Genomic DNA, 25,122 nt, shown 5'->3' on the forward strand with positions numbered 1-25,122 from the left:
ATTATACTATATGGATTTTGGATTTTTTCCGATGACCAACATGGCTACTTTTGGGGGGTGGGGTTGTACCATATAAATGCAATTTTATATTAATAACATTGTTATTTTGTTCTGTTGTGTAACAATGACTCTCTTCTTCACAGGCTGAATATTCTGAATTAGTTGAAACATTATTATCAAGTCAACAAGATCCAATAATTTACCAGCGGTTAGCAGATGCCTTCAACAAACTTACTGCAAGCAGCACTCCGCCTACGCTGGACCGTAAGCAGAAGATGGCCTTCCTCAAAAGTTTAGAAGACTTTATGTCAAATGTCGGCGGACTCCTCTGTGTAAAGTAAACTCCAGAACTGTATGCCTAACTTAGACCCTTTCTGCAAAATGCACTGAAAAACGCTGAAAGCTGACTTAATCGTAATGCCTGTTTCTGGGTTTTTCGCAGCCATCTAAGATTTTAGAGAGCCTGGAAGTTTTGATATAGTGCAGTGGAATAGGAGATGTCAACTCTAAAATCAGCTTCTGCTAATATGTGTTAGCCACAGTCTGTCATACCTTTTTATGTTGTACAGAATAAACAGAAAAACTGAAATCTTAAAAAAAGAATTCCACAAGTGCATACAGATATGGGGCACAGTAAAAACAAGAACCAGTGCCTTGTCCCAAATGGCCTCAAATAATGACGATTCAAACTCCTAAAAGATTTTTTGTTGTTGTTGCTATAAACCCTTTTAGTGTGTGATTTAGACACATGCAGAACTGTAAAAAAAAATCCTAAGCTTTATTTTTCCTCTCTGAAAACTCTGTGTAATCCAGTGAAGAAGAAGAAAAACAAGACCACCAAATGATATTTTTTAACTTGGATTTAGTTTTGTTTTGTTTTTTACATCAACCTGGCGTTGCATGTTTGTGTACAAGTTTCTACATTATATGCTGCTGCCCTAAAGTTCAGAAAGAAGAAAGGTGTATATTTTTGTTTCCCCTGAAGTGAACTTTAGGAACTGTAGCCATTTCATTGCCTTAATTTAAAACAATTTTTTTAATAAAAAGCTGAGGTAAGTTAGGTGAGAAATCTAAGGCAAGCTTTGGGTCTTCAGGTCTGGTTTAGAATGTTGGCATTAAGCTGCTGTGTATCTGCTTGCAGCCTTTGTGTGTGGAGAGTATTATGTCAGTGTGAGTGTAAAGAGAAGTTCTTGTGTAATTTTACTTTAAATACCTGTTGATTCACACCCAGGTCACACACAACTGCAGTGTATTTCTAGACTGAACTGTTTGCTGAAGCAATAATGTTTCAAAAGGTGTAAATTATTGATTTCTACAAACTGTTTTTTATATTGGGGCATTAGATTCAATGGCTAGACTACCTGAGTGTCAAACTCTTCTAGCCAAGGGCCATGGATGCTTAATTTCACAATTCAGAATACTGAACTGTGATCTGATGTCTTTCCACCATCGTCAGATTCTCAGTGCTGTCTTCTGCTGCTCTGATCCCATTTGTTCAATGTGTTGGCACTTTAAAGATTTAAGATTATCTGTATGGTTTTCATTCTGCACCCACCAAATAGGAGGTTGCCATGGGAACAAAGTGTCAGGAATTCAATAATATAGAAGCAGGGAATTTGCTAATAGTTACAAGCCAAACTAAACCAACATGAATGCATATGCTGCTGATTTAAAATGAACAATTATTGATGAAGGAAGGGGATAATTTGTCTCCAAGGCATTGTGTTTCATATTCTGCAAGATGTGAGCTATTGAATGTCTCAAAGGAATTGTTTTTACATTTTATATGGGGATGTATAAAACACTTGCCTCTTCATAGCATCATGTTTGCAACTGCATGCCATCCTTGAGCTATTCATCTCAAAATTTAATCACACTACCATTTGAAATCTTTAGCATTGTGGAGTGTTATAAGGGTCCAAAACATAATTCTTTAATTCCGTCTTGACAAGCCATGAACTCAGAAATCAGAGCCTCTAATTTCTGGAAATGTGAGATACCATGATTATCTCTAGAAGCATTAAAAATGAGCAAGTTTGCAAGATTCCTTTTAAAGTGGAAAATACCTGCAAGGCAATAGTGGATCTTGCCCAGGGATTGTACCTTCTTGGTTGGTTTGGGGAAGAGTCTGCCAAACACTGCTGCTGTACAAACTCCATTTGTTTCAGGGGTGTGTGTTCCGGTTTCCTTGCAGCTCAGTGCAAAATAAATGGAACTTGTGCACAACTTTGCTTGGTGGATTGCTTTTAAAATTAAGAGTTGTCAAGACTTATTTGTAATCTTAAACTTACTTCCTCATTTTAAATGTATATTATATTAAAGGGACACTGTCCAGTACATTTTTACCTGACATTTTGTAACTGTTAGTAATTTCTCAGGAGGCTAACTTTCCTGTTTTTGTATTTTTTTAAAGTATGAATAACATTCTATCTTGTCCTTCCCCATCCAACATGTTTCCAGATGTCACATTATGTATCTCTACTTTCTGATTGTAGGCATTTAAACAATTTCTGGCATATTACAGTAGCTCTGGAAACCTGTTTTGGGGCATATGCACCTTCACCACACTGCAAAGCTCTTTATTGGTCAACTGTGTCCATGTCTCTTTTCTTTTCTGTTTTTAAAGCAGTCTTTAATTGGGATACTTCGTACTTCTGCTAATGGTGCACAAACTAGGCCCATGAAAGTCAATAAAAACGCACAATGCATTTCAGTTGGCTGTTAATTTAAGCCATGTGATATTTTTGAGAAATTGATACATTAGCATAACAGCACTGAGTTTTGGCACACAGTGAAACATTATAGAGAAGACATACACTTTTAAAAAATGCTTGTTGATGGATCTGTTAAGCAAGCCACAATTGTTTAATTCTTGCATGCTTATCAAATGTGGTGCTTTGATACACTAAATAACTTCCACGGGCTGTCTGTTCTAATGATAAGCATGCCATTGCTGTTCAAGGTTAAAGTTCAGCCTTTCCAAAACAGACATTCATTTTGGGGATAACTTTCTAAAGTGCTGTGATTCCACTCCACTAATTGCTAGATCTTTCAAAGCATATACATCTGATCACACATATTGATATCTAGGGCAATCTAGACACATGAGCACAGGAAAATTAACTTTGATTTCATCATGGGAGTCAATAGAACGAATTTATTGGTGATGAAGGTCTTATGTTATCTTCAGGATTGAGAAGAATCTGCTGTTGCAGAAAAAAGTCAGGAATAGTAATTTGAGCTTCCCTCTGGTTCATGTAGAGTAATTGGTGTATAGAACAAATGTATTAAAGTATAGGTGGATATTTAATGCTGTCTTAACTTATAACAAAGCTAAACGTGGAAATGTCAATTGAAATCTAAATTCAGAATTGTTAAAATCATACCTCTTATCAACATTTATGAGCACAAATTCTTGATAAAGTGAAATACCTGAAGTATTTTAGGTGAGTATACCTTACAATGAAAAAAAATATATCTTAAATTCAAATAGCAGCATTTTTGTCCTTCATGAACTTTAGTGAGGAAAAGGTTAATCTTCCTATATATACCACATGTACTAGAGATAATGCTTGTCAAATTATTAAGGATTATTGTCAAGTGCTTAGAATTCAAAATGCTGATTATAACATTTGAAAGCTAATAGTAACGGAAACTGAAAGAAAAGAATTTAGCAGTGCTAAATATCGAACATTAAGCGTCCACTTTAGATTATTAGTACAATAAAGTACTAAAGTTGGGTGTAGTAGTACTGTAGGTTCCCCAATCTTGCCAAAGGACAAAAACAATAGCACTTAATTTGGGATAATTTACATTATGTAAACCACCATGCCTGAAATTGGTAATGTTCAAAAGGACCCCATACTTGAAACAAAAGAAAATCTGCTGGAGATTAATGGTAACTCTGTATTTTCCCTCTTGCTTCCTGAATAAGCCTATGGGGAAAGTATGCATTTTGTCTAATTGATCAGTTGATATTTGTGTGGTTATTTCTGTAACCTGAAATTCACTAAAATGCTTATTTTGAGATCAGTCTTTTAAAGCATTTTTTTTACTCTCCTGATATGCAAAATGTTGCAAATACACAATCACTTCTTGAAGCATAACATGTTTTCATGCAAGATGTATCGCATTGAGGCTGCAATTCTATACTCACTTACCTTGGAGTAAGCCCCATTGAATTCAATAGGATGTTCTGAGTAGACATGTATATGACTGCACTGTAAATTTTATAACTTGATACAAAACTACAAAAGGCTGTTGGAGAACCTGAAAAACAGGTTTTAAAACAAGGCTGTCTTAAAAACAATAAAAATTGAGCAGTAGTGCTGAAACCACGTTAATGGGCCTGAATTCAGTAGATGGACAATCCAATAACAGAGAGGAAGATGACATTAAGAAGCACAGTCACCTGACAAGCCAGAAATGGGGGTGTTTTGCCCATGTGTTAAACTCACTTGCTCTGAAGCCTGAAAAATGGTTTTCCAGTTTTCTCTCCAGGATGTATAGCAAATTCTCAAGCCAATTTTGCAGTTACCCAGCTTTCTGCATCTGTGCTACTAGAACCATCTGCTCTTGGTAATACAGTAAAATGAGCATTTTCTATCGGGAGGAGAGAGACAACCAGAATGCAATTTACATTGCAAAATACAAATTCCTTCTTTGATCTCTGATATTATTTTGATCTATATCATAAAAAGACAGGTTTAGGAGCTAGAAAGCATACTCATCTTCGACAACAAGTTATTGGAACATGAATATGTTCCATTCTGCTAGTTTATATAGGTACCTAAAGTATGCATTTGGTTGACTTGATACCAGTGTTTGTCAGAAATGTTCAAATTATTTCAGAGGTGGGCACCATCAACTATAGACCCTTGAGTTAACCAATCACTCTTTTTCCCCTTTTGCTCCTGCTGCTGCTTCTCATTTAATATCTTGACTGTATTCTTTATTAGTTTAAGAATTATTGCTATTGGTTTTATCAAGAACAAGAACAAATTCTCTCTATAGTCTCAGAGCATCTGAAAAGGTTTAAAGCAGCAGTTTATCCAAACTTAATTTGCTTTATATTAACAATGAGGTCTGGAATAAACTTGAATAATTTGGGAGTGGGGAAATGCAAAGCCTACATCCTTATTTTTGTATAGATTGACATACATTTGTATTGTCGTCATGTACTACTACCCTCAGGTTTAGTTAACTCTTCTTTTGCTTTTGTTTTAAGAATTCTGAGACACCTGAATCCACTCAGACAACAACAAAAATCTTAAACTAAAAACATAACAAAGGTGGTTAAGTAGTAGTGGTGGCAAAGGGGAAAGTTCACTTATCTTTAATTCAGATTTTAATCCTGGTTGGATAATGAAGCATCAGTGCTTTGAATGATGGTGTGTTTTTAGAAAGGAGCACAGTGGTGGTGTGAATTACATTTGAAACTTGCCCATAAATATAGCACCCTAATTTTGGTGCATCAATGTATATAGAGCAATATTTTGGTTGAACTTTTTTGTTTGTTTTTGCTGGGTGATTTCAAATGTTCTATTGTGAAAGTGTTTTTTAAATACAGATTTCAGCTCTTTCCTCATACCTAATGCTTGCTTCTATACAAAGATTTGACTCTCTCTGAGCTTCTGTCTTCAGCTATAAAATGCATTGCATTGCCTTTTACCAAAAAGTGAGATTAAATAGCAGGATTATATGTCTTGTGTCTATGCTGAAGAAGGGGTTGTTTACTGCAAGCAAAACCAGAGTACAAAGATTTTTATGTATCCGATTCTTTCAGTAATCGTGCTAGAGTGAGTCAAAATCACTGTTTCAAAATAGCTGGGGTGGGGAGATCTCCAGTGGTTACCTGGTATGTTTGTCACGCCTGCTCTATTTTAGGTATTGTGTCTGCTGTTCATTCTTCATGTGGTCCATTACTTCCAAACAGCATTTTGCTACTTTTGAACTATTGCTGTATTTACTAGAAACACCTTAGGAAGATCTCTTCTCACAAGATCACTGCTGCAGTGAATGCTTACACTCTTCTACCATCTTTATGAAAGACTGTTCTGCTGAAGTATTTTTGGACTGCCTTCAGGCTTTTATGCACTTTTGTGACTGTTGAAATTGAATTATCTTGCAAATATTTTGATAAAACGCATATGTATTTTAAAAAAACCAAACCGAACATAACTGCCTCAGGAAAGCAAGTTACAATAGATACCTGTCTCTTATTTTCGCTGAAATATTCATCTACTTTTTTTTAAGATAGCCAAATTATGTTTAGAAGCCAGAATTGTAATTTTTTTAAAGGAGTACTGGTTTAACCTGGAAAAGCAAAACTCTGATTTTAAACTTTCCTCCCCGTAATGTTAATTTCTATATTTGGTTCATTACGTTAAAACAACAAAGAATGAAGGAGTCATGGTTGTGTATGGGGTACACATTTTTCTTGGGATATCTGTTGCTGTACAAATTGTTTTGCTATTTAATTGCATTTTTGTTCCGATTCTCATTTTATTGGTTTTGCGAAATATATCTTATATATTTTTCTTTCTGTTTCTTGTAATAGCAGCCTGACTACTACCAAAGTATGGGAGGAGAGGCTGTTTTACCAACTCTACAGATATAATAGAATAGAATATGTTTTAGTAGAACTGGGAATAAATTAGTAGGGGACAACCTATTTGGACCTTTTATGGAGCTGTTCAGAAGTTCTATATTTGGTCTCAGATCTTCAAATGCAGCAGTATCTTAGGCCACTCAATCATTAGTTTTCTCAGAGAACTGTGGTACTCATGTGGATAACACTCAATAAGCTGGCCATGTACAAGACAGGCAACTGTATGGAATTGTCAGAGGGGAACACTATCCCATCTGTCAAAGTTAGCAAAGTTATCTCCAAAATCTTCAGATTTCAGATAGTACTTCTATAAGAGGGTATTCTACAAGGCTGCCCTAAATTATCTACTAGTTACCCCACTATAAAAGTGTATACCTGTTTTTATAGTGGCTGTCTACTAGAACAATTGTTGGGTCAGGGCACATATGTTGGGGGGCGTATTTATACTGAAACCGTTAGATCCTGAACAGTGCATTTAGAACCTGTAATTAAAAAAAAGTGGAAGTAAGTTATTCTAATCTCATAAGAACACTAAATAATATGCACAAAATTAAAATGATACTTGTATGTAGATTAGGTCAACTGTAATTGGAAGTCATTTCATGATGTACGATCAAGTTATTTGACTCTTAGAATAGAAAAATTTGCTTGGAATCCAATAACTATACATAACCAAAGTTTGGGGAAACAAAGGGAAGTGTGTGTGGGTGTATGTAAACTAAATAAACAATAGAATCCTCCCAGTAGATATAATCTATACCAAAACACTGTTTTTAACAAAATTTGACAATTTATATGATGTAGTCACTATCTGATGAACTAATGTAAATATTAGGGGTCCATTTTCAATTATCATCTGGTTCCAAGTGTGATTAGCTCAATATTTGAAGATGATTTTCCCCCTTTATGGTTATATCACAACAAGTCCTCTGGGTGGTTTACAAAACAAGGATAGGGCTGCTCAATTTTTGTTGTCAAAAATTACTTTCTTGCCTCTTCTCAAAATTCAACTTGGTAATATTAATACCCAACATTTCCCCACAACATTCTCTAGAGGCACTTAGAGGTAAACCTCATTTGGCACACTGCAAATGAGGTGTGTTTCCGAACAAATGCCTAGGTCTATAAAATGTTCAGGAAAGCTATACGTTTATAGAGAACTCTGATTTTTGTCTGCAGAATACATGTGAACAGGGCCTCAATTGTTTTCCAGTCGCACGTATTTTGTAGGCAAAAGAAAAAGGCACATTAATGGGTATATTGTACTTGACAATTCGTTTCCACATGCAAAATGAAATTTACAGATTAAAATTAGTAAATTCAAAGCAGGAGAAATAACAGATCAGAGGTAGGCTGACTTCAGCTTTGTGGTATCTACTTTGGGTTTTTTCCTATAACCCTAAGGCCCACCAACCTAAGCCAGGTGCAAAATAGTGGCTGTGGGTGAGGTGGTTAAATCCAGCTTCACTACATTAGAACTGGATAGCTGTCAGTGGCAGAGTAGTGGACCTAAGTCCCAGATTTGTCTGTTCACTGGAATATGTGAGTTTATTCCATGTCACAAGCATCCAAAGTGGAAACCAATACCATCTATAGAATGGTAGGCACAGCGTAAGATACCATAACGTAGCCATATTGCCTAAAGACATCTGTTAAGGGCATGGCCCTTAACAACTGTAATGCCCAAATATTTGGAGCTGGAGTGAATATGTAAAGTGCTTAACAAACATGTTAATCTTTAGGATTTGTTAACTGAACTAACAAGAAAGAACAAACAAGAATGTCCAGTTATCTGAAGGTCCATAGGAAATAACTACACTAAATGAAAGAAATCATGGAAGAATAGCCATGACAGGCCTGGGACTGGAATCACACCTCCTAGGAAACGTGTTTTCTATGAATACAAGTAGATTAAGCAGATAGAAACATTTGATCTTCAATTTTATTTCTTTCATCATAAAATAATTTTAACTGTGTAGACTCTGCACATTAACAAACATCTTTCAAGGAGATTGTTCCACCAATTGGCTGGAACATGCCAGTCAGGAACACCTTTGCAGGGGTGGAAAGAGAGAGGCGAGGCTTATCCAGCGTGGCATGTGGCTGTACATCATGTGGTTGGGAGGAGCTGAGAATTTATAAAACTTTGCCTCCTGATTCAATCTCTTTCCTTCCATCTGCACCCTCCCTTCCTCCCTATTTCACTACAGGATTAGCTGGTTGGTCTTTCCAGGGGCAAAGTAGGATTTGTTTTCACCTACTGATTGGCATTGTTGGTGTGTTTTTCCGCCTACTCTGTACTGAGTTGTGGGAGATGACAACAGAAGTAAAGTAATGGGAGGAAACACTAGCAGTACCTTACAGAAATAAACTGATGGCTGATATGTACATAATAGTCATGCCAAGGCAACCTCTCATTGGAAGATTGTAGGGTGTTTCCTTGCAGCAACAGAAAGTGATATCATGCTGCTTCTTACCACCAAGAACCATAAAACCTCAAGCATATTTCATTCTGTCAATAACGTCCACGCTAGTGTGAAGTAATTCCAGTACTTTTTTATGCGGTGCTACAGTACTACAAATGTTGCCAGGAACAGTTTGAGAAAATATCCCACTCTGGAAGTTGAAATAATATGCATGGAATATGTACTGGGGTCAATTTGAATGTGTGCTTGTATTTTAGATATTATTCATCATTAACCACACAGATTAATTTGATAATGAAAGTTGTTTGTCTATGTGCATCTAAGCTACACAGTTAAATGTATTTGATGTCAGAAACAAAACTTGAAGACTAATATTTCATAGATCACACAAGTGGTGCCCAGAAGCAGCCATTCTCCCAAGCCTGCCATTTCCGTCCCAGGGACCATCCTTCCTGTCTTAGCCTGCCATTCTATTCTGTCCTTTTAGTTCCAGGGATCCATGGCTCTTTTAATTCCAGTCCCAGGCCTATAATTGCTGTTCTCCATTATTTCTCCCTTTTAATGTAGTTAATACATCTTAATCAAATTATATTGAAACACACATCAAAATTAACATTTAAGACAGTAAAACAGAAAGAGAAATATAAACCATTTCATTTCTACCCCTATGACCCATTCTTTTCCTCTCAGGGTCCACTACTTACTTTCTTTGTAATTCGTCAACCCAGTCATTTCAATTGTCATTTGCAGCTCCCATTATTTCAGAAGTACTTTCCGTTTCCAGTGGACATTTGTTGTATTTTCCAAGTGCTTGCCAAGATGGAAATACACACCCCTCAGTCACAGTGTCGGCCTCTATAATACTCAGTCCTTTCCTTCCGCTTTCTATTCTCCTTCCCTTAGATTCTACCCCAAACCTTCTCTCCCTATGTCCTTATTCCAGTGTTGGGGAACATGTGGTCCTCCAGGTGTTGTTGGACTACAATTCCCATCATCCCTCAGGATTGGCTATGCCAGCTAGGGAGTTGCAGTTCAACAACTGGAGGGCCACATACTCCTTGCCCCTGCCTTATTCTTTGGGGTCCCTGAGTTGATTTCCCCTAATAATTGATTTCCCCTAATAAATGAAAAATCGTGTGCACTTCAAAAGATTTAAGAATTTTATTCTGACATAAGCTTTCATGGACACTGTCCACTTCTGCAAAAACTTGTGCCATTAATATTTGCATTAATTTCCCCCCTGATAATTTAAAGTGATGATTTTTAAAAATAAATAAATAGAGGTATAGCAATCATATGGTGATAAGGAACCAACTGCTGGCTGAGATAAAAAGTTAGAAGCTGCTTTCTTATCGAAGTAATAAACCTGACTGCAACCCCTGCTATATATAAAAAATAGCGGCCAACCTGGTGCCCTGCAACTGTGGACTACAACATCCACCATCCCTGCTAATTGCCTCTGCTGGCTGGGACTGATGAGAATTGTAGTCCAAAGATCTGGAATGCATTAGTTTGGGGAAGGCTGATAAAGCATTTTTTAAAAAATTGAAGAGAGACTGAAGTAATTGTTTTGGTGGTAAGAGAACCGGCTGAGGTTTAAACGGGGGCTGCCGCTTTCCTGTCGAAGGAGTAAACCCAACTGCAAGGCTGATGCCGGGAGCCCACGCTAGAGGGAGCAGCCGTGAGAGGGTCCCCGGCTGGCCTGCTGTTGGTGAGGAAAGGCGGAGCCTGAGTCACGCTAACAGGAGCGAAGGGAGGCAGGAAGGAAGGAAGGAGGAAAAGAGGGGTGGACCGTGAGCGGGAAGGCCGCGCTGTGGGTGAGTGGAGCGGGAGGAAGGAGAACCGGCTGGTTCTGAGGCGAAGGACCTGAGAGAAGGGGCGGAGCCCCGACTGAGGAGACGCCGAGTAACCCGCTGCTCTGAGGGCTAGGTGGGAAGAAGTTTGGGTCGGGAACAGTTGTGAGGCCCCAGGGGTCTTTGCTAGATGCTGCTTAGTGCCATGGAAAGGCTTGGCTGGAAGAGGAGAAATTAGAAAATTATTATTATTATTATTATTATTATTTATTTATATAGCACCATCAGTGTACATGGTGCTGTACAGAGTAAAACAATAAAATAGCAAAACCCTGCCGCATAGGCTTACATTCTAATAAAATCATAATAAGACAATAAGAAGGGGAAGAGAATGCACCAAACAGGCACAGGGTAGAGTAAAACTAACAGTATAAAAGTCAGATCAAAATCAAGTTTTAAAAGCTTTAGAAAAAAAGAAAAGTTTTTAGCTGAGCTTTAAAAGCTGCAATTGAACTTGTTCGCAAATGTTCTGGAATAGTGTTCCAGGCGGAAGGGGCCGCGGAAGAAAATGGACGGAGAAGAAAAGGAGGCGGAGGCGGGTTCCCTGGCTAGAATTGCTGTGTCTGTGGAAACAAAGTTGGTGTTTATATTCCTCCGTTATAAGGCCAGAAATGGTTGCTCCATACCACGTGTTGGATCCAGACGTAGTGGTACTTAGAGTAGACCTGTAGACCCGCGGAGTAGACGTGCGATTTATAATTGATTGAAACAGATCTACTGCCTCGAATTATGACAAAGCCTGGATTCAACCCCACGTTATAAAATACTTCCTTTAAAAAACTTGACCCCACTGTTTCAGTGGCAAGCTTGCCCCTTTCTCAAAAATGTCCTCATGGATGGTAGTAACCATTGATTTATTAATAATAATGGTAATTGTGTTTGAGACATAGTCAATATTCCTTTGCCTAATGCCTTTTAATTGGCTTCACAACTAAGAAGGTAAAAGGATGGGGAAAGGGGGCATATGAAATATAATAGATGTCATTGTAAAAAAAATCACTCAAAATACTTGAATACTACAAATACTCTGGGACCTTGCTTCGGTCTGCAAACTTTTAAGAACTATTCCACACAGTACATGACAGCAAACCCAGGTTTGCTACCAATTGTTCAGTTGCCTATACACTTGATAGGAAGCTGCTTTCAATGAGTGTTGCATGATTTCAGTATCTCACTTATATAGGGCCCACTTATGTCAATGGTAGACATGGGTGGGCACCTGCTGAGGGCCCACATCCAAGAAGGGGCCCATTGACTTGTTGCAGCACCTCTTCACCAGTGCGATCTGCTTGTTCACCTACTTCTCACTCTGACCCAGACAATGGAGATAGTGAGTAGATCCCACTGCTCACTGCCTAAACAAGCAGAAAGAATGATGAGAAAGATGAGGAACCAGAGCAGCTGGTGACAGTGGTGGTGAGAAGGTAGATTCAGGAAGGGTGCCATTGGGGGTGTCTTTCCAATGGACCTCAAAAACCTGGAGCCAGTACTGCACTTATATAAGACTCTTTATAGCTGTACGTCTAAAAATATAATGGATGAAGTGGTTCTTAAGGTTTGGTGAGTTTCGCATAAGACCTGCGTTTAGTTCAAAATTAATTAACTGTTGTATTTCTTAAACATGAAAGCAAGAGCCTCCAAGGTGTTCTGGCTAGAGTAGGAAGTTTGGATGTGGGATTCCTGGTCAACCATAAAACTCGTGGGTGAGTGGGGTGACTATGGGCAAGCCAGTCACACAGCCCAGCGTATTTCATAAGATGTGAGGATAAGATTTTGTAATCCCAAGTATCCTACTCAAGCTTTTAGATGAAGGACAGGAAATATATGCTAAGCTAATTGGCTGAGGTCCTTCTCAAGAGTTCCTCCACATTCTGAAATGAGGGCCTGATCAGTTGTGGTTCCCTATATATGGAATGCCCTCCCCAAGAAAGTTTGCTTGGTGCCAGATTTAATAACTTTTTAATTACACAACTTTCTAAACTGATTCTAATCAGATAAAAGTCTTCTTTTTTGGTGTTGTTGTTGCTTTTTAGTCATAATTTCTGTGAGCCGCCCTGGCAGTCTTGTTACAAGTGGTATTAACACATTTTTAATAAATAATAGTAAATCTTTTTGACTTTTAATAAATTGACAGTCAATTTTATTGAGCTAAGCAACTAAAATGATCAAGGGGCTGGAGTATCTCCCCTATGAGGGAAGGTTACAAAAGCAGGGATTGTTTAGCTTGGAAAAAAAGGAGGGTAAGGTAGACATGATAGAGGTGTACAAAATTATGTATGGTGTGGAAAATGTGGATAGGGAGACATTTTTCTCTGTCTCCCATAATACTAGAACCCAGGGTCCTCCCATGAAGCTGATTGGTGGGAGATTCAGGACAGATAAAAGAAAGTACTTCACACAGTGCATAGTTAAACTATGGAATTTACTACCACAAGATGTAGTTATGGCCACTAATTTGGATGGCTTTAAAAAAGGGGTTGGATAAATTCCTGGAGGAGAAGGCTATCAATGGCTAACAGCCTGATGGCAATGTGCTACTTCCAGTATCAGAGGCAGTAAACCTATATGCACCAGTTGCTGTGGAACATGAGTGGGTGGGTACTGTTGCAATGGTGACCTGATTGTCGGTCCCTGGTCGACAGCTGGTTGGCCACTGTGTGAACAGAGTGCTGGACCCTTGGTCTGATCCAATGTGACTCTTCTTATGTTCTTATATTGGCCATGGCAGTTATCTTTATTAACTCAGCTTATTTTCTTTCATATATTCGCAATTGCTTTTTATTAGCTTGTTACTTCAACTATGGTCATGAATTTCTTTTTGTTGTAATTTTAATGCTTTAATCTTCATAAACTTGCAGTATATGTAGTATGTTTTGTTCAAAAGGGTATAAAAAATTGCATCTCAGTAATATTTTTACACAAGACTCAGAAAAGTTATGATCCAGACAAGAGTATTTTAAAATCATGACTATAATGCACTTGAGAGAAATTGCTACAGGCATATATTTGGCATGCATGCTTTTAATCCATAAGAGATTTTTCATTATGATGTATGTTTAACATAAATATACACAGCTGTCTGTTAAATGAAGACATGTTTTCTTGGGAGTTGGCTGTGCTGATATTGGCTTGGATGAGAATAATGAGAGATACAGAGAATACTTAATAATTTTGCATGTCACCTTAAAAATGCAACCAAAGACAGTTGCTTCCATCCCTAGTCCTTCTTTCTCAACAAACTAAAATAGACCTTCATCATGAAAGTAACATGGAACGAAAGATTTTAATGTTATGTTTCTGGAATAAATATCAACCAAAAAAATCCATAGATGTATTTTTGGAACTTCACACATCCACATTTTTTAATAAAAAGGTTAGAAAAGTATTGGCAGAATTGGCATGGTGTCTGGGGATTGTTGCGGAGGATACCAGTACATTTGTCAATGCAAAAGTGACCTTGACAAATGTTTAATGACACTTTATCTTATGTGGAATCATGTTGGCACTAAGGTCCAGGGTAGTACAAGCAGGACGCCCAAGGGGGTTATAAATATAATTATGGTTCCTGGGGTTTCCCTAATCCCCTGTCCATTTGTATCTTTACTGTACAAGATGACAGAATGGTGTTTCCACCTTTCAGTGAATACAAGACAGGAGGTTGTTACCCCCATGCATCCCTGTGTTTGCCAGTGTTTTAGACCAATCCCTTTTAGTGGTCTTGTAGTATGGTAGAATTCCTTTCCCCAATGCTATAAAATACTCCATATTTTCATAGTGCCCTGCCTCCTCCCTTTTCCTTTCATAAGTTTGTTGTGCCCTGTTGTTGAGTAAATTATGCTTGGTGACTTACTTTTGAGTGGTCAGTTTTGAAGTTTTTATCTTTGGAAGGAAAACTCATTTGAGAACTGCTTTCCTACTCTGAACACATCTTGAGATTCCTATTAAAATGTTTTATGGGCACTGTATTTTGAAGATCCTTTTTAATTAACAAGGGGCTTTTGGGGGGCTTTATTTATTTATTTATTTATTGCATTTCTATACTGCCCAATAGCCAAAGCTCTCTGGGCAGTTTACATCTAGAAAATGAGTGACAGTGATGATGATGTCCCTCAGCTTTCATCTGAAGCCTTAGCTGCTCTACAAGAATTCTATATTGAACAACAGCAAAAAGAAGACATTAAGATAACAGAAAAATATCTTGGATCAATAGAAGAGAACTGGGTAAGTAGGTGCACTTTGACTAGAATACAGTTAATGACTGTGTCATGTACGGTGATACAGGATCATGAGAGTGCTGTAGAAAATAATGAAAAGAGATATTCCCAACAAAACTATCCAAAGTAGGAAAGCTACCGAAGTGGTTTTGACTCTAATTCAGCTTGATGTATTGGAAAACAGGAACACCTACCAGTACAGAGGATGTAAACATTGCTGAAACAACAGAAGGGCAACCCCTATATTGGTAGGTGTATCTTCTGTTAGATACACCTTCAGTATACCATTCCAATTCTTGTTTCTAATGGCAAAATCTCAGTTTGGGAAGCTGGAAGGAGGTATTTGTGTTTCCCTGGATGAAAAATTAAGTACAACCCACGACCTGAGTTAATACTATCCTAGCCTTAGTTTAGTCAACCTGGCATGTACTTTCCCATTTCCCTCCTATAATTTATAACAAGGGTGTGATCTGGTTGGGATGGGGGCAAGAGAGGAGCCAGAAATATCTTAGTTTTATCCTTGATCTTAAGTTCTCATCCTCCTTTTTTTCTTCTTCTCCCAACATGTGATCCTTCCCCCCCCTCTCTTACTATAATTGTTTCTCATTCTGCTTCTTTCTCTGCCCACTTCTCTTGGCTGATCTGGAATTGTGGCAGCTAGTTCCCAATTAAATATATTTCTAACCCACGCACTTGCACCTATTTTAAATACTGGGTACAAAGTGTGAATTATGAATGTTATTCATGAGTGTGTGCCCAGCATCAGTTCTTTGTTAAAAAGTAAGATCTAATCGGGATATATGAATTCTGTTTGTCTTGTCTTTATTTTTACCTTGTGGATGTATGACTAGATTTTGTCAGCATTTCAGTAAAAACAATGTTCTTTTTACTAGATTGAAATACAGACTTAGGGTGCGATCCTAAGTGTGCTTAGACAAAAAAAATCCTATAACTCTTAGCATTTCCTAGCCAACACTGCTGGCTACAGAATGCTGGGAGTTGTGGGATTTTTTTTTGTCTAAACATGCATAGGACTGCGCTTTTACGGAATTAGAAGGAGGCTTTTAAGAAGTAAGATATCCTGGTTAACTTATTTGTTAGGGTTTACTAACAACTGCTAGTAAAAATCTTGTTATGGCTGCTGGTGTGGAGGGGAAAGCAGCCATAACATGTTTTTTACCAGCAATCCCCTAACCCCCATTGCTGCTGCCCCTTCCTCCCTACTCAGCCATGTCTGAACTGTCCATTGTACCTCATCTTGTTCTTTCCACAGGACCCCAGGAACTTCTACCTAGAAAATATGCATGTTGTGTTTCTGCTGTCACTTCCTTTCCCCTCCTTCTGTCTTCTTTTCTTCTGCATGTCCTTTGCTGGGGGACAGTGGTGTGGGAAGTGAGAAGAGCAAGAATATTGAATAGCTGTAGGCTAAAGAGAAGCTATGAAGTCATATACTGTACAAGAAAAGGATATCACTTATAACATTTGTTCTTTATTTCCCCAGCAACTGAGCCAATTTTGGTATGATACAGAAACTGCACAACGTTTAGCTAATGAGGCTGTAATAGCAGTTGGAAGAGGTGGAAGGTAAGTTGTACTGGTTTATAAATCTGGCACTGAAAATATTGGAAGAATAATCTTTCCTGGTTCCTTCATGGTATGTTAATAGATCATCATTTTGGTAGCGTGGAAATATAATACAGTGTTGTCAGTGATATCTTTTGGTTAAAAAACAAACTGAAAAATGGGATGCAGGAATCACTAAGATACCTCTGGTCTTTATAATTTCTACATTAAGTGCAAAGAGCTCTGTGATGGCTCATACCCATTTATGAGGAAAGGAGCAACATTTGCTGTTTTAGATAAAGAACTGAGCCTGAGATTTCCCAAAGGCCTTTCAGTGTGCAAAGATTTAAATCTACACCCTCCAAATGTTCTAAGAGCACTTTTCATTTTTCAGGTTCTTTTGTTTTTATTGTGAATATGGCATGTCATACAAAAAAAAGTTATTTCAATTTTTAATTATAGTCCCTATGTAGAAGCACAATACTTAGTTCTCCTCCTGAGGATGGTGTAAAGGAACACTAACATCTGAATATTGAAAATGCAGGCAGGAGAGATGTAATTGGAAAGACATGGGGAATAAACAAAAAAATCACGTTCAGAAAACCATACATTGCTTGTCATTTCATGAGTGTTATGCTTCTTTCACATGGAAGGTACAGTCCAGTAGAGTATGAGTGTTTTTTGTTTTTTGAGTGGAAGGTTATTTGTAAAGTTACCTATGCTGCAATACTGTGCACACTTACCTAGGACTAAGTCCCATTAAATTCAGTGGGGCTTACTTTTGAGTAGATTTCTTTGTGTTTGTGTACTCGCTGAGCAAAAGTGATCTTCAAAGTGTCAAAAATATCTGAATATTTATTTTCAGGACAAGTTCTGAATGAAATGTTTTAAATCTGTAATGCCTGAGCCTCTTCTGTAGTTATTTCTTTATCTTTTCAGGATAGCATGCGTTAGTGCACCCAGCGTTTATCAAAAATTGAAAGAGCTGGATAGCAAAGATTTTTCAGCATACATATTGGAATATGACCAAAGATTTTCTGTGCATGGAGATGAATATATTTTCTATGATTATAACAATCCTTTGAATCTTCCGGCCAACCTCACAGCACACAGCTTTGACATAGTCCTAGCAGATCCACCCTACCTGTCTGAAGAATGTCTCAGAAAAACTACAGAAACCATAAAATACTTAACTAAAGGAAAGATTCTGCTTTGTACAGGTATAAAAATCCTTGCCTTGAATACTTTTTATAATGGGGACAACAGCAAATCATAATACCTTATTATCTATATTATAAACTCTGCATTCATTTAAAACAATGCACATTGCTTTGAACAGTATTATCATAAAAGGGATTGCACTGGGAGGCCTCGATACCATTTCAGTGACCACCAGAGGGCTCTTCTGTGGCATCTCCTAGTTTACCATGTAAGTGGGGAAGTTCACACAGTCAAAAGTGATAAAAGGAAGTGGCATTAAGGGAGTGCAAGGGCTTAATTTGAAAGCATAACTCTTGGAAATAGGGTGGAAAGGCTCAGAGGAACAGCAGGAGTGTATAAGATCGTTTCAAGAAGATACCTGGTTGTTCAGATGAGGAATTGATAGGCATTTGAGAAAAGTTGTGAAGAACAGGATAGTTCATCCAGGAATAGACATTTACAAATTCACTGAAAGACAGTTTATATAGGAGCTCCATGCTACAAAAGCTCTTACTCTACACACTTTCCCATACGCATCCATAGCAAAACATACTGGTTTTTAACAAAATAATTATATTACCCAGTGTTTTTAAAATATATAAATCCATCCTGAGCTTTTGATCATGCAGCTTACATTGCTTTTACTTCTCAGAGTTATATCTGCTTAGAGACATTTCTGTTTGGCTCTCTATACCTGCAAGGATATTAAGTAAGATCACATACTATAAAGCTAAAGATGTAATTCTATGCACTTCTTTGTAAGTAAGCCTTGTTGAACAAGGTGGGACTTACATCAAAGTAAAGTGTTTGTTTATTGGAGGGATTTATACACTGCCCCTCAACAAGTTCCCTCGACAGCTAACAAAGAATTAAAATTAACAGAAACATTAAATCACAGCAAACATCATATCTATATCAGCTTTTAGTGGTATGTGGTGGTATTTTGTAAGTGTGGAGTATCGGGTGGCTTTTTTGTTTGGGAAAGATTTCATTGACTTGGTTCAGACAACATGCTAAACCACAAAACGGTTAATGAAATGCATTAAGGTCAATGCATTCCGTTAACCATTTTGTGGTTAAGCAGCATGGTTTCTGTTTGAATGGATGCTTTAAATAAGCCCAAAACATGAAGTGAGGGAAGAAGTACTTAGGTTTTGGGGAGCAGTTATCACTCAGAGCAGGGTTTTGACTTTTCCCTGTGTGGGCCACGCTATTTGTATGCCGGCTGCAGTGTTAAAGAGATTTTTTTTTTTAAAAAAACTATCCTTTCAAACTCCCCCCACCTTTTTCATTTTGGTTTGAAAACAAATTAACTCTTGTACTGATTTACAAGTAATAGAGGACTTTTGTGAGAGGATAGAGGATCCTGGGGAGGGGGCAGGAACAGGAGCTCTGGAAAAGTAGTCCAAAAGGGATTTGCGTTATTCCATTGCCTTGCCATAGTAGGTAAGTGAAACGTCTGTATTCAGAGGCAGTGTGCCTTTGTATACCAGTTCCTTATGGGTGGGGGTGGGCAGGTAGGCAGGCAGCAGGGGAGGCCTTGTGCCTTCATGCCCTGCTGGTGGGTTTCTCAGAAGCCACTGATGGTGGTCTTGGCTCTTCTTAAGTCTTTGGTTCTCAATAAACCTTCCTTGTTCTGTTTTGTTTCTGCTTCAGGCTCAGTCATGGAGGAATATGCCGCAAAGTATCTTGGAGTGAAGATGTGCAAGTTTATTCCAAAACATACTCGAAACTTAGCCAATGAATTTCGATGTTACACAAATTATGATTCTGGACTAGATTCTGATTCTGTCTCTTCATAACACTCATAAAAATGGCAAAATATTTCAAACAGGTGGTGGTCGTGGTGCATTTTTCCTACTCTGGTGATGTGAACATTCGTCATTTCTTTTTTGATGGTATGTTTTGGTGTACCATGCCTAGCAGGAGATTTGGGCTAAAAGAACTCAGGTGAGATGTAGTACCATACATACTTTTGTCCATCATAATATGTTGTTGTTTTTAAAGTAACTTGCCACTCATTACAGTAATTTGCCACTCACTACAGTGTACAGAGCTGACCTATGCCTGGTCCTTTATGAACGTAATGGATGCTTTATAAAATGCTAGGAAAATAGCTACAGTCTTTTATTGTACAAGTTCCATTTATGATCTTTATTCTGCTTTAATTGGTAGCCACTTCTGTCATGCCGCGGGTTGTTGAGGCAGCAGACCACACAGAGCTGCCTTGTCTTGTCCTTCACTCCTTGTTCCTTATTATTATTATTATTATTTATTTATTTATTTATTTATTTATTTATTTATTTATATAAATATAAATTCCTGCCCACACTGGGCTTACAGCCTGGTCCTGACAGGGCAAGGCAGGGTGAAGTAGATCGCTCCGATATACAGAACTATATTGCTGCCCTGAGGGACCCTTCATCCAGAAGACTTCCCAAAGTTCCTGTCAGGAGCAGGCCCACAGTCAGCACCCAGCATGGTACGGTTAGGGCAAATGCCAGGGCCCATGGGCCCGACACTGCTGATACTGGCCTCCTTTTAAAAACAAACATTTTAATCATGTTCTACAGCCCAGTTGTCCAAAGAAAAGTGCCAGATGAGGCAGCTGCAGCTGCCATTTCAATTTGCTTAGAATATTGATACTGCTGGTCTCTTCTAAAAAAAAACCTGAATTAATTCCTTTTTTCAAATGGTTCAGCTCTCCCAAAGAGAAGCACCGGGCAAGGCTGCTTCAGCTTCTTCAGGGTGCCTCGGGCCTGAGTCACAGCCCAGGGGCATTCTGGGGGTACAACAGATTATGGTGGCTGCAGCTGCCTTACCTAGTCCTTTTAGGAGCTCACGGTAAGCTTAAACTTTGATCTGCTTCCAGCACTCTATGTGCTCCAGCACACTACCATATTTTACTTATTCTCTATTCCAAAGCTTGTCAGATTGGTGGTTAACTAAAATTCAGTATTCAAGGTTTGTCATTTTAAGTAAAGCTGGCACTTAACTCATATTTCTGTGGAATAATTATAATTGACGGAACTAATGTTTGCCTTGATTTATCCTCTTGTCACCTAAAAATGTATTCCCTAGATGCATTACATTTTAAAACATTATTTCAGGTTAAAGATGTATTTTATTCCTTAAGCAGGAGCTTCCTTAATTTAACATTTAGAAATGTGCTAGTGTTTCAACATGTTTGAATATTTAAAACAATTTCCTACTTCTTCTTCGTAACAAGATCTGTATTTTTTCATTATAAATTGTCACCTTGTAATTTCATTCTGTGATAAATTATTGCTGTGCTTAGGAAAAAAAACGTTTTACGAACTTGTTAAACTGTTGCACAGAAATTAGAGACTATACAGTGGAAATGGTATGTCAGAACTTCTGTTTTTTTATGAGCACATTTTAGGTTGTTATTAGGCTGACATATTAATTTTCCAGATGTATTGTAAACCTGACTTTCTCGTGTGGTTGGGAAGCAAAATACTTATTTCCTAATTAGGAAGAGTGTGACCCTCATCAAATACTCAACACATGTCTTGCAGCATTTCACCCTACAAAATGTGAGCTAATTACATTTTTCTCTGGACAGGGCACAGGCCATTAAGTGCTGTGTTTGCTTGGCATTCATCTCATGGGGACCCTTTTTATTTTTATAGACCTTTTTTAAATAGAATTTTAAATTCTATTCACAGTACTAACTTCCTTTTGCTAAGCCTGATTATGTTTTCCTCAGCAAGTCTCACTTATATGCATTATGATACAGGTTGTCCATGAATTAATATTAACATTTACTTCTTTTAGTGTCTACAGAGTGTTTACTCTTTCTTGTGTGGCTCAAGACCCAAATTACTACTACTATTTAAATAATAGGTTCAATTCAAAAGTAATCTCCTCAATAATGTTTTTGGATCCATCCAGTATCACACGATCAGACTTCCCCTCCAAAGCTATTCCAGAGAGTCACTCAACACTCTGTAGTAGATTTAGGGAATTGTTTGGAGGAGGGGCATCTGTACTGCCAATGGTGTCTGGTTTGTTGGCAGACAGACACCATTGGATTTCACTCTTTGTTGTGCTTATTGGAACAAGTTGGCATAATTATTGCTTCTTTATGGATACAGCACTTAGGCATGGTAACTTGAATGACAGAGATATAATGGTCCATTTCACTGTACATTTGAAAGCATGTGGCGCCTAGTTTGTTAAGGGCTTAATCCTATGGGTTGTACCCTTGATGTTCATAACCCCCCCCCCAAAAAAAAGAACTCAGAGGCTTATGAGCATTCTGTGCAAGGCAGGAGGAGCAGCGGAGGTGATCTTCACTTCCCTTTCCTCATGTGCTGCATTTACAGTAGATAGGTGGTTTTGCCCATCTAGCAAAAGTGTATCTGAGGGTGATGGAAGGAGGCTGGAGAGGCCGAAGGATAGCTCATATCCTGGCCTCTGCAATCTCCTCCCCTCTCCGCCAAAATGCCCCCTTTTCCCCTTCTCTGAGGTTGTATTCCTGACCTCTGAAAGGTAGCCAGCGTGGTTCTTTTTCCACTGGCTATGAGAGGGAGGGGTGGGTGGGAGTTGTTATTCCCTCCTCTGAAGGCAGAGTACTGTGTCCAGCCCTAGAGCTGGGAATCCAAAATACCCTACAGCCCTTCAGGTGCTGTCTAGGGACCATAAGCTTGCTCCTTAAGTTTTCTAACGTTATTGTTAGAAGCCATGGTTCCCGGTGACTTACTAGGCTCTTCAAGCATTTGGAAAAGAATACTGGTGGGGATGTGTGCTGTAATTGAATTTGACAGCTTGGCTGGATCCTGCTGGATCCTGCTTGTGCAGGCGTCCCGATCCTGGGGAGACTGTAACTGTGTTCAGCCGAATGCAGTTACAGCATCTGCTTTGGCTTTCCCTGCCAACAGAAGCTCAAGTGTTGAGGAATCAGAGTTGGAACGCACCTTCCCTGGATGTGTTCCATTTCTGAACACCTGAATAATGTTTTCATGCCATTTGCTCCACATACCTAGTTAATTATGCCTCTGGAGCAATGGTTAGAATGATTAAATTTCAATTTTTTACTGGGATAAAGCCAGTACATTTCTAGCTGTTACAGTAGTGGACATCAGCTTAGAAGCAACCTATAAAGTCTTGTCTGATACACTCATATAAATGGCTGTGTGGAGGCCACTATAAATGCTTCTTGGGGTGCTTCACAACAAGGCTTTTATTGTGCACATTAAAAACGGGGCAATGTGCCCTACTAATTATTAAGACCTGTAAATGCCTCTAAACTGCCTAAAGCCTTCAAATAGCTTGGAAGGTGAATAAGGGAGAGTTTTCAAGATTACCCTAATCACTGTCTGATTTGCCATGATATTACAGAAGCCTGTCTGTTGGAGCACTGTCCTGATTTTGTTGAAATGAGACCCGCAATCTCCCCCCCCCCCCCGCCCCCATTTGGCTGAGCTGCAGTAATTACGTGGAATTTCCATGACAATTCTATCTAACTGGGCAGACTGTTGGCCCAGGAGCCCTTGAAACAAAAGAGGCTGAATGCCCAGCACAAATGTAGTGATGGTAGTTTGAAGGGAAGGCGGTCCTAGTGCCCCATGGCCCCCAGTCTAGCAGATGATCAGCTCAATTACTGGAAGGAAAGCTACAACCAGACTCATTTTAAATAGTCTCCTCCCAGCCATCTCAACATAACACTGAAATAATGTTCCCCTAAATGTAGGATGGATGCGGATAGCTTAACCAGTGCACAGACAGCAGTTGCAATAAACAGTCTGCCAAGACTTATGGTAAAGGTAAAAAAGAAAACAATAATAGCTTTTATTCTAAATAAAAAATGTATACATCATCATCTAGGATACTGGAGAAACAGAAAACAAACCTCATTACACAGAGAGGAGCGAAGCAAAGCAGATTGGAAAAGGAGCAGACAAGATATAGGAGTGGAAGAAAGGGCAGAACCAATTAAGCCAATAAAGACAAATTAAAGGAAGGTTAATCAGGTTAACCCCTTCCAAACAACCAACAAGCATCGTTGCCCATTTCCAACACAAAAAGCCATACATCAAGCTATCACCTGTGGCTTGAGTCTGGATAAAGATGATATTATTATTATTATTAGTAGTAGTAGTATCTCGGCATGTCTTTCAGATATCTCAGCTTGGTTGCTTCATTCCTTCAGTCAAGGAAGCTCGTAGTCTTGGCTTTATATTTGATTCCTCGCTCTCCTTTATTCTTCATATTGAGGCAGTAGCTAAATCCTGTTGTTTTTTCCTGTATAATATTGCCAGGATTCGATCATTTTTGTCTGTCTCTTCTGCCAAGACTCTTGTTCATGCATTGGTTATTTCTCGGTTGGACTACTGCAACCTTCTTCTCACTGGCCTTCCTTCTCACATCAGTCCGTTGGTTTCTGTTCACCACTCTGCTGCTAAGATCATCTTCTTGGCTCGCTGCTCTGACCATGTAACTCCACTTCTGAAATCTCTTCATTGGCTTCCAATTCACTTCAGAATCCAATATAAACTTCTCCTGTTGACCTACAAAGCTTTTCACTGTCTAGCTCCTTCCTATCTCTCCTCTCTCATCTCACACTATTGCCCCGCTCGTGCTCTTCGCTCCTCTGATGCCATGTTTCTCGCCTGCCCAAGGGTCTCTACTTCCCTTGCCCAGCTTCGTCCATTTTCTTCTGCTGCCCCTTATGCCTGGAACGCTCTTCCAGAACATTTGAGAACTACAAGTTCAACCGCAGCTTTTAAAGCTCAGCTAAAAGCTTTTCTTTTTCCTAAAGCTTTTAAAACTTGATGTTGTTCTGACTTTATACTGTTAGTTTTACCCTACCCAGTGCCTGTTTACCCTACCCTGTGCCTGTTTGCATTCTCTTCTCCTCCTTATTGTTTTATTATGGTTTTATTAGAATGTAAGCCTATGCGGCAGGGTCTTGCTATTTACTGTTTTACTCTGTACAGCACCATGTACATTGATGGTGCTATATAAATAATAATAATAATAATAATTACTACTACTACTACTACAACACATGAGTCAATGGCACAATATCTATTATCAACAACATCTGTTCTGTGAATGGCTACTGTTAATGTAATTGTTACTATCTGTACGAGCGATGGGAAACATTTGGCTTGTGGGCTGCATAGGGCCTACAGGTTTTTCTCATGTGGCCTGCTGGCTTTTCCCCCTGGCCCTATCTGTTCTCCCAGCAGGGAAAAGTTTCTATACTTCCTACATTTCATATCCCTCTG

The 25,122-nt window shown here is 38.6% G+C and overlaps 2 protein-coding genes across 4 annotated transcripts in view; both read left to right on the forward strand.

The window, feature by feature from the left end:
• The window catches only part of XPO4 (exportin 4), a 78,067-nt gene extending 75,361 nt beyond the window's left edge, over nucleotides 1–2,706 (forward strand). For all 3 annotated transcript variants that reach the window (XM_063127052.1, XM_063127053.1, XM_063127054.1), the window contains one exon: nucleotides 144–2,706. In XM_063127052.1, coding sequence (XP_062983122.1) covers nucleotides 144–341 — 198 coding nt within the window. In that variant the 3' untranslated portion in view covers nucleotides 342–2,706. The remainder of the gene's footprint in view (nucleotides 1–143) is intronic.
• Nucleotides 2,707–10,784: 8,078 nt separating this feature from the next.
• On the forward strand, nucleotides 10,785–20,077 carry EEF1AKMT1 (EEF1A lysine methyltransferase 1). Its single transcript, XM_063127037.1, has 5 exons — nucleotides 10,785–10,853; nucleotides 14,941–15,110; nucleotides 16,605–16,687; nucleotides 17,606–17,886; nucleotides 19,523–20,077. The coding sequence occupies exons 2-5, from the start codon at nucleotides 14,973–14,975 to the stop codon at nucleotides 19,666–19,668; spliced, it is 648 nt and encodes a 215-aa protein (XP_062983107.1). The 5' UTR covers nucleotides 10,785–10,853; nucleotides 14,941–14,972; the 3' UTR covers nucleotides 19,669–20,077.
• The last annotated feature ends 5,045 nt before the right edge of the window (nucleotides 20,078–25,122 follow it).

Source organism: Elgaria multicarinata, chromosome 5, assembly GCF_023053635.1.
Source record: "Elgaria multicarinata webbii isolate HBS135686 ecotype San Diego chromosome 5, rElgMul1.1.pri, whole genome shotgun sequence".
Lineage (NCBI taxonomy): Eukaryota > Metazoa > Chordata > Lepidosauria > Squamata > Anguidae > Elgaria > Elgaria multicarinata.

What these genes read in the sequence shown, in the direction of transcription:
- EEF1AKMT1 (XM_063127037.1), top strand. Translation starts at nt 14,973, where the DNA reads ATGAGTGACAGTGATGATGATGTCCCTCAGCTTTCATCTGAAGCCTTA. An exon ending in GCAGTTGGAAGAGGTGGAAG is followed by an intron (nt 16,688 to 17,605) that starts GTAAGTTGTACT and finishes TTATCTTTTCAG; the next exon opens with GATAGCATGCGTTAGTGCAC. An exon ending in AAAGATTCTGCTTTGTACAG is followed by an intron (nt 17,887 to 19,522) that starts GTATAAAAATCC and finishes TTTCTGCTTCAG; the next exon opens with GCTCAGTCATGGAGGAATAT.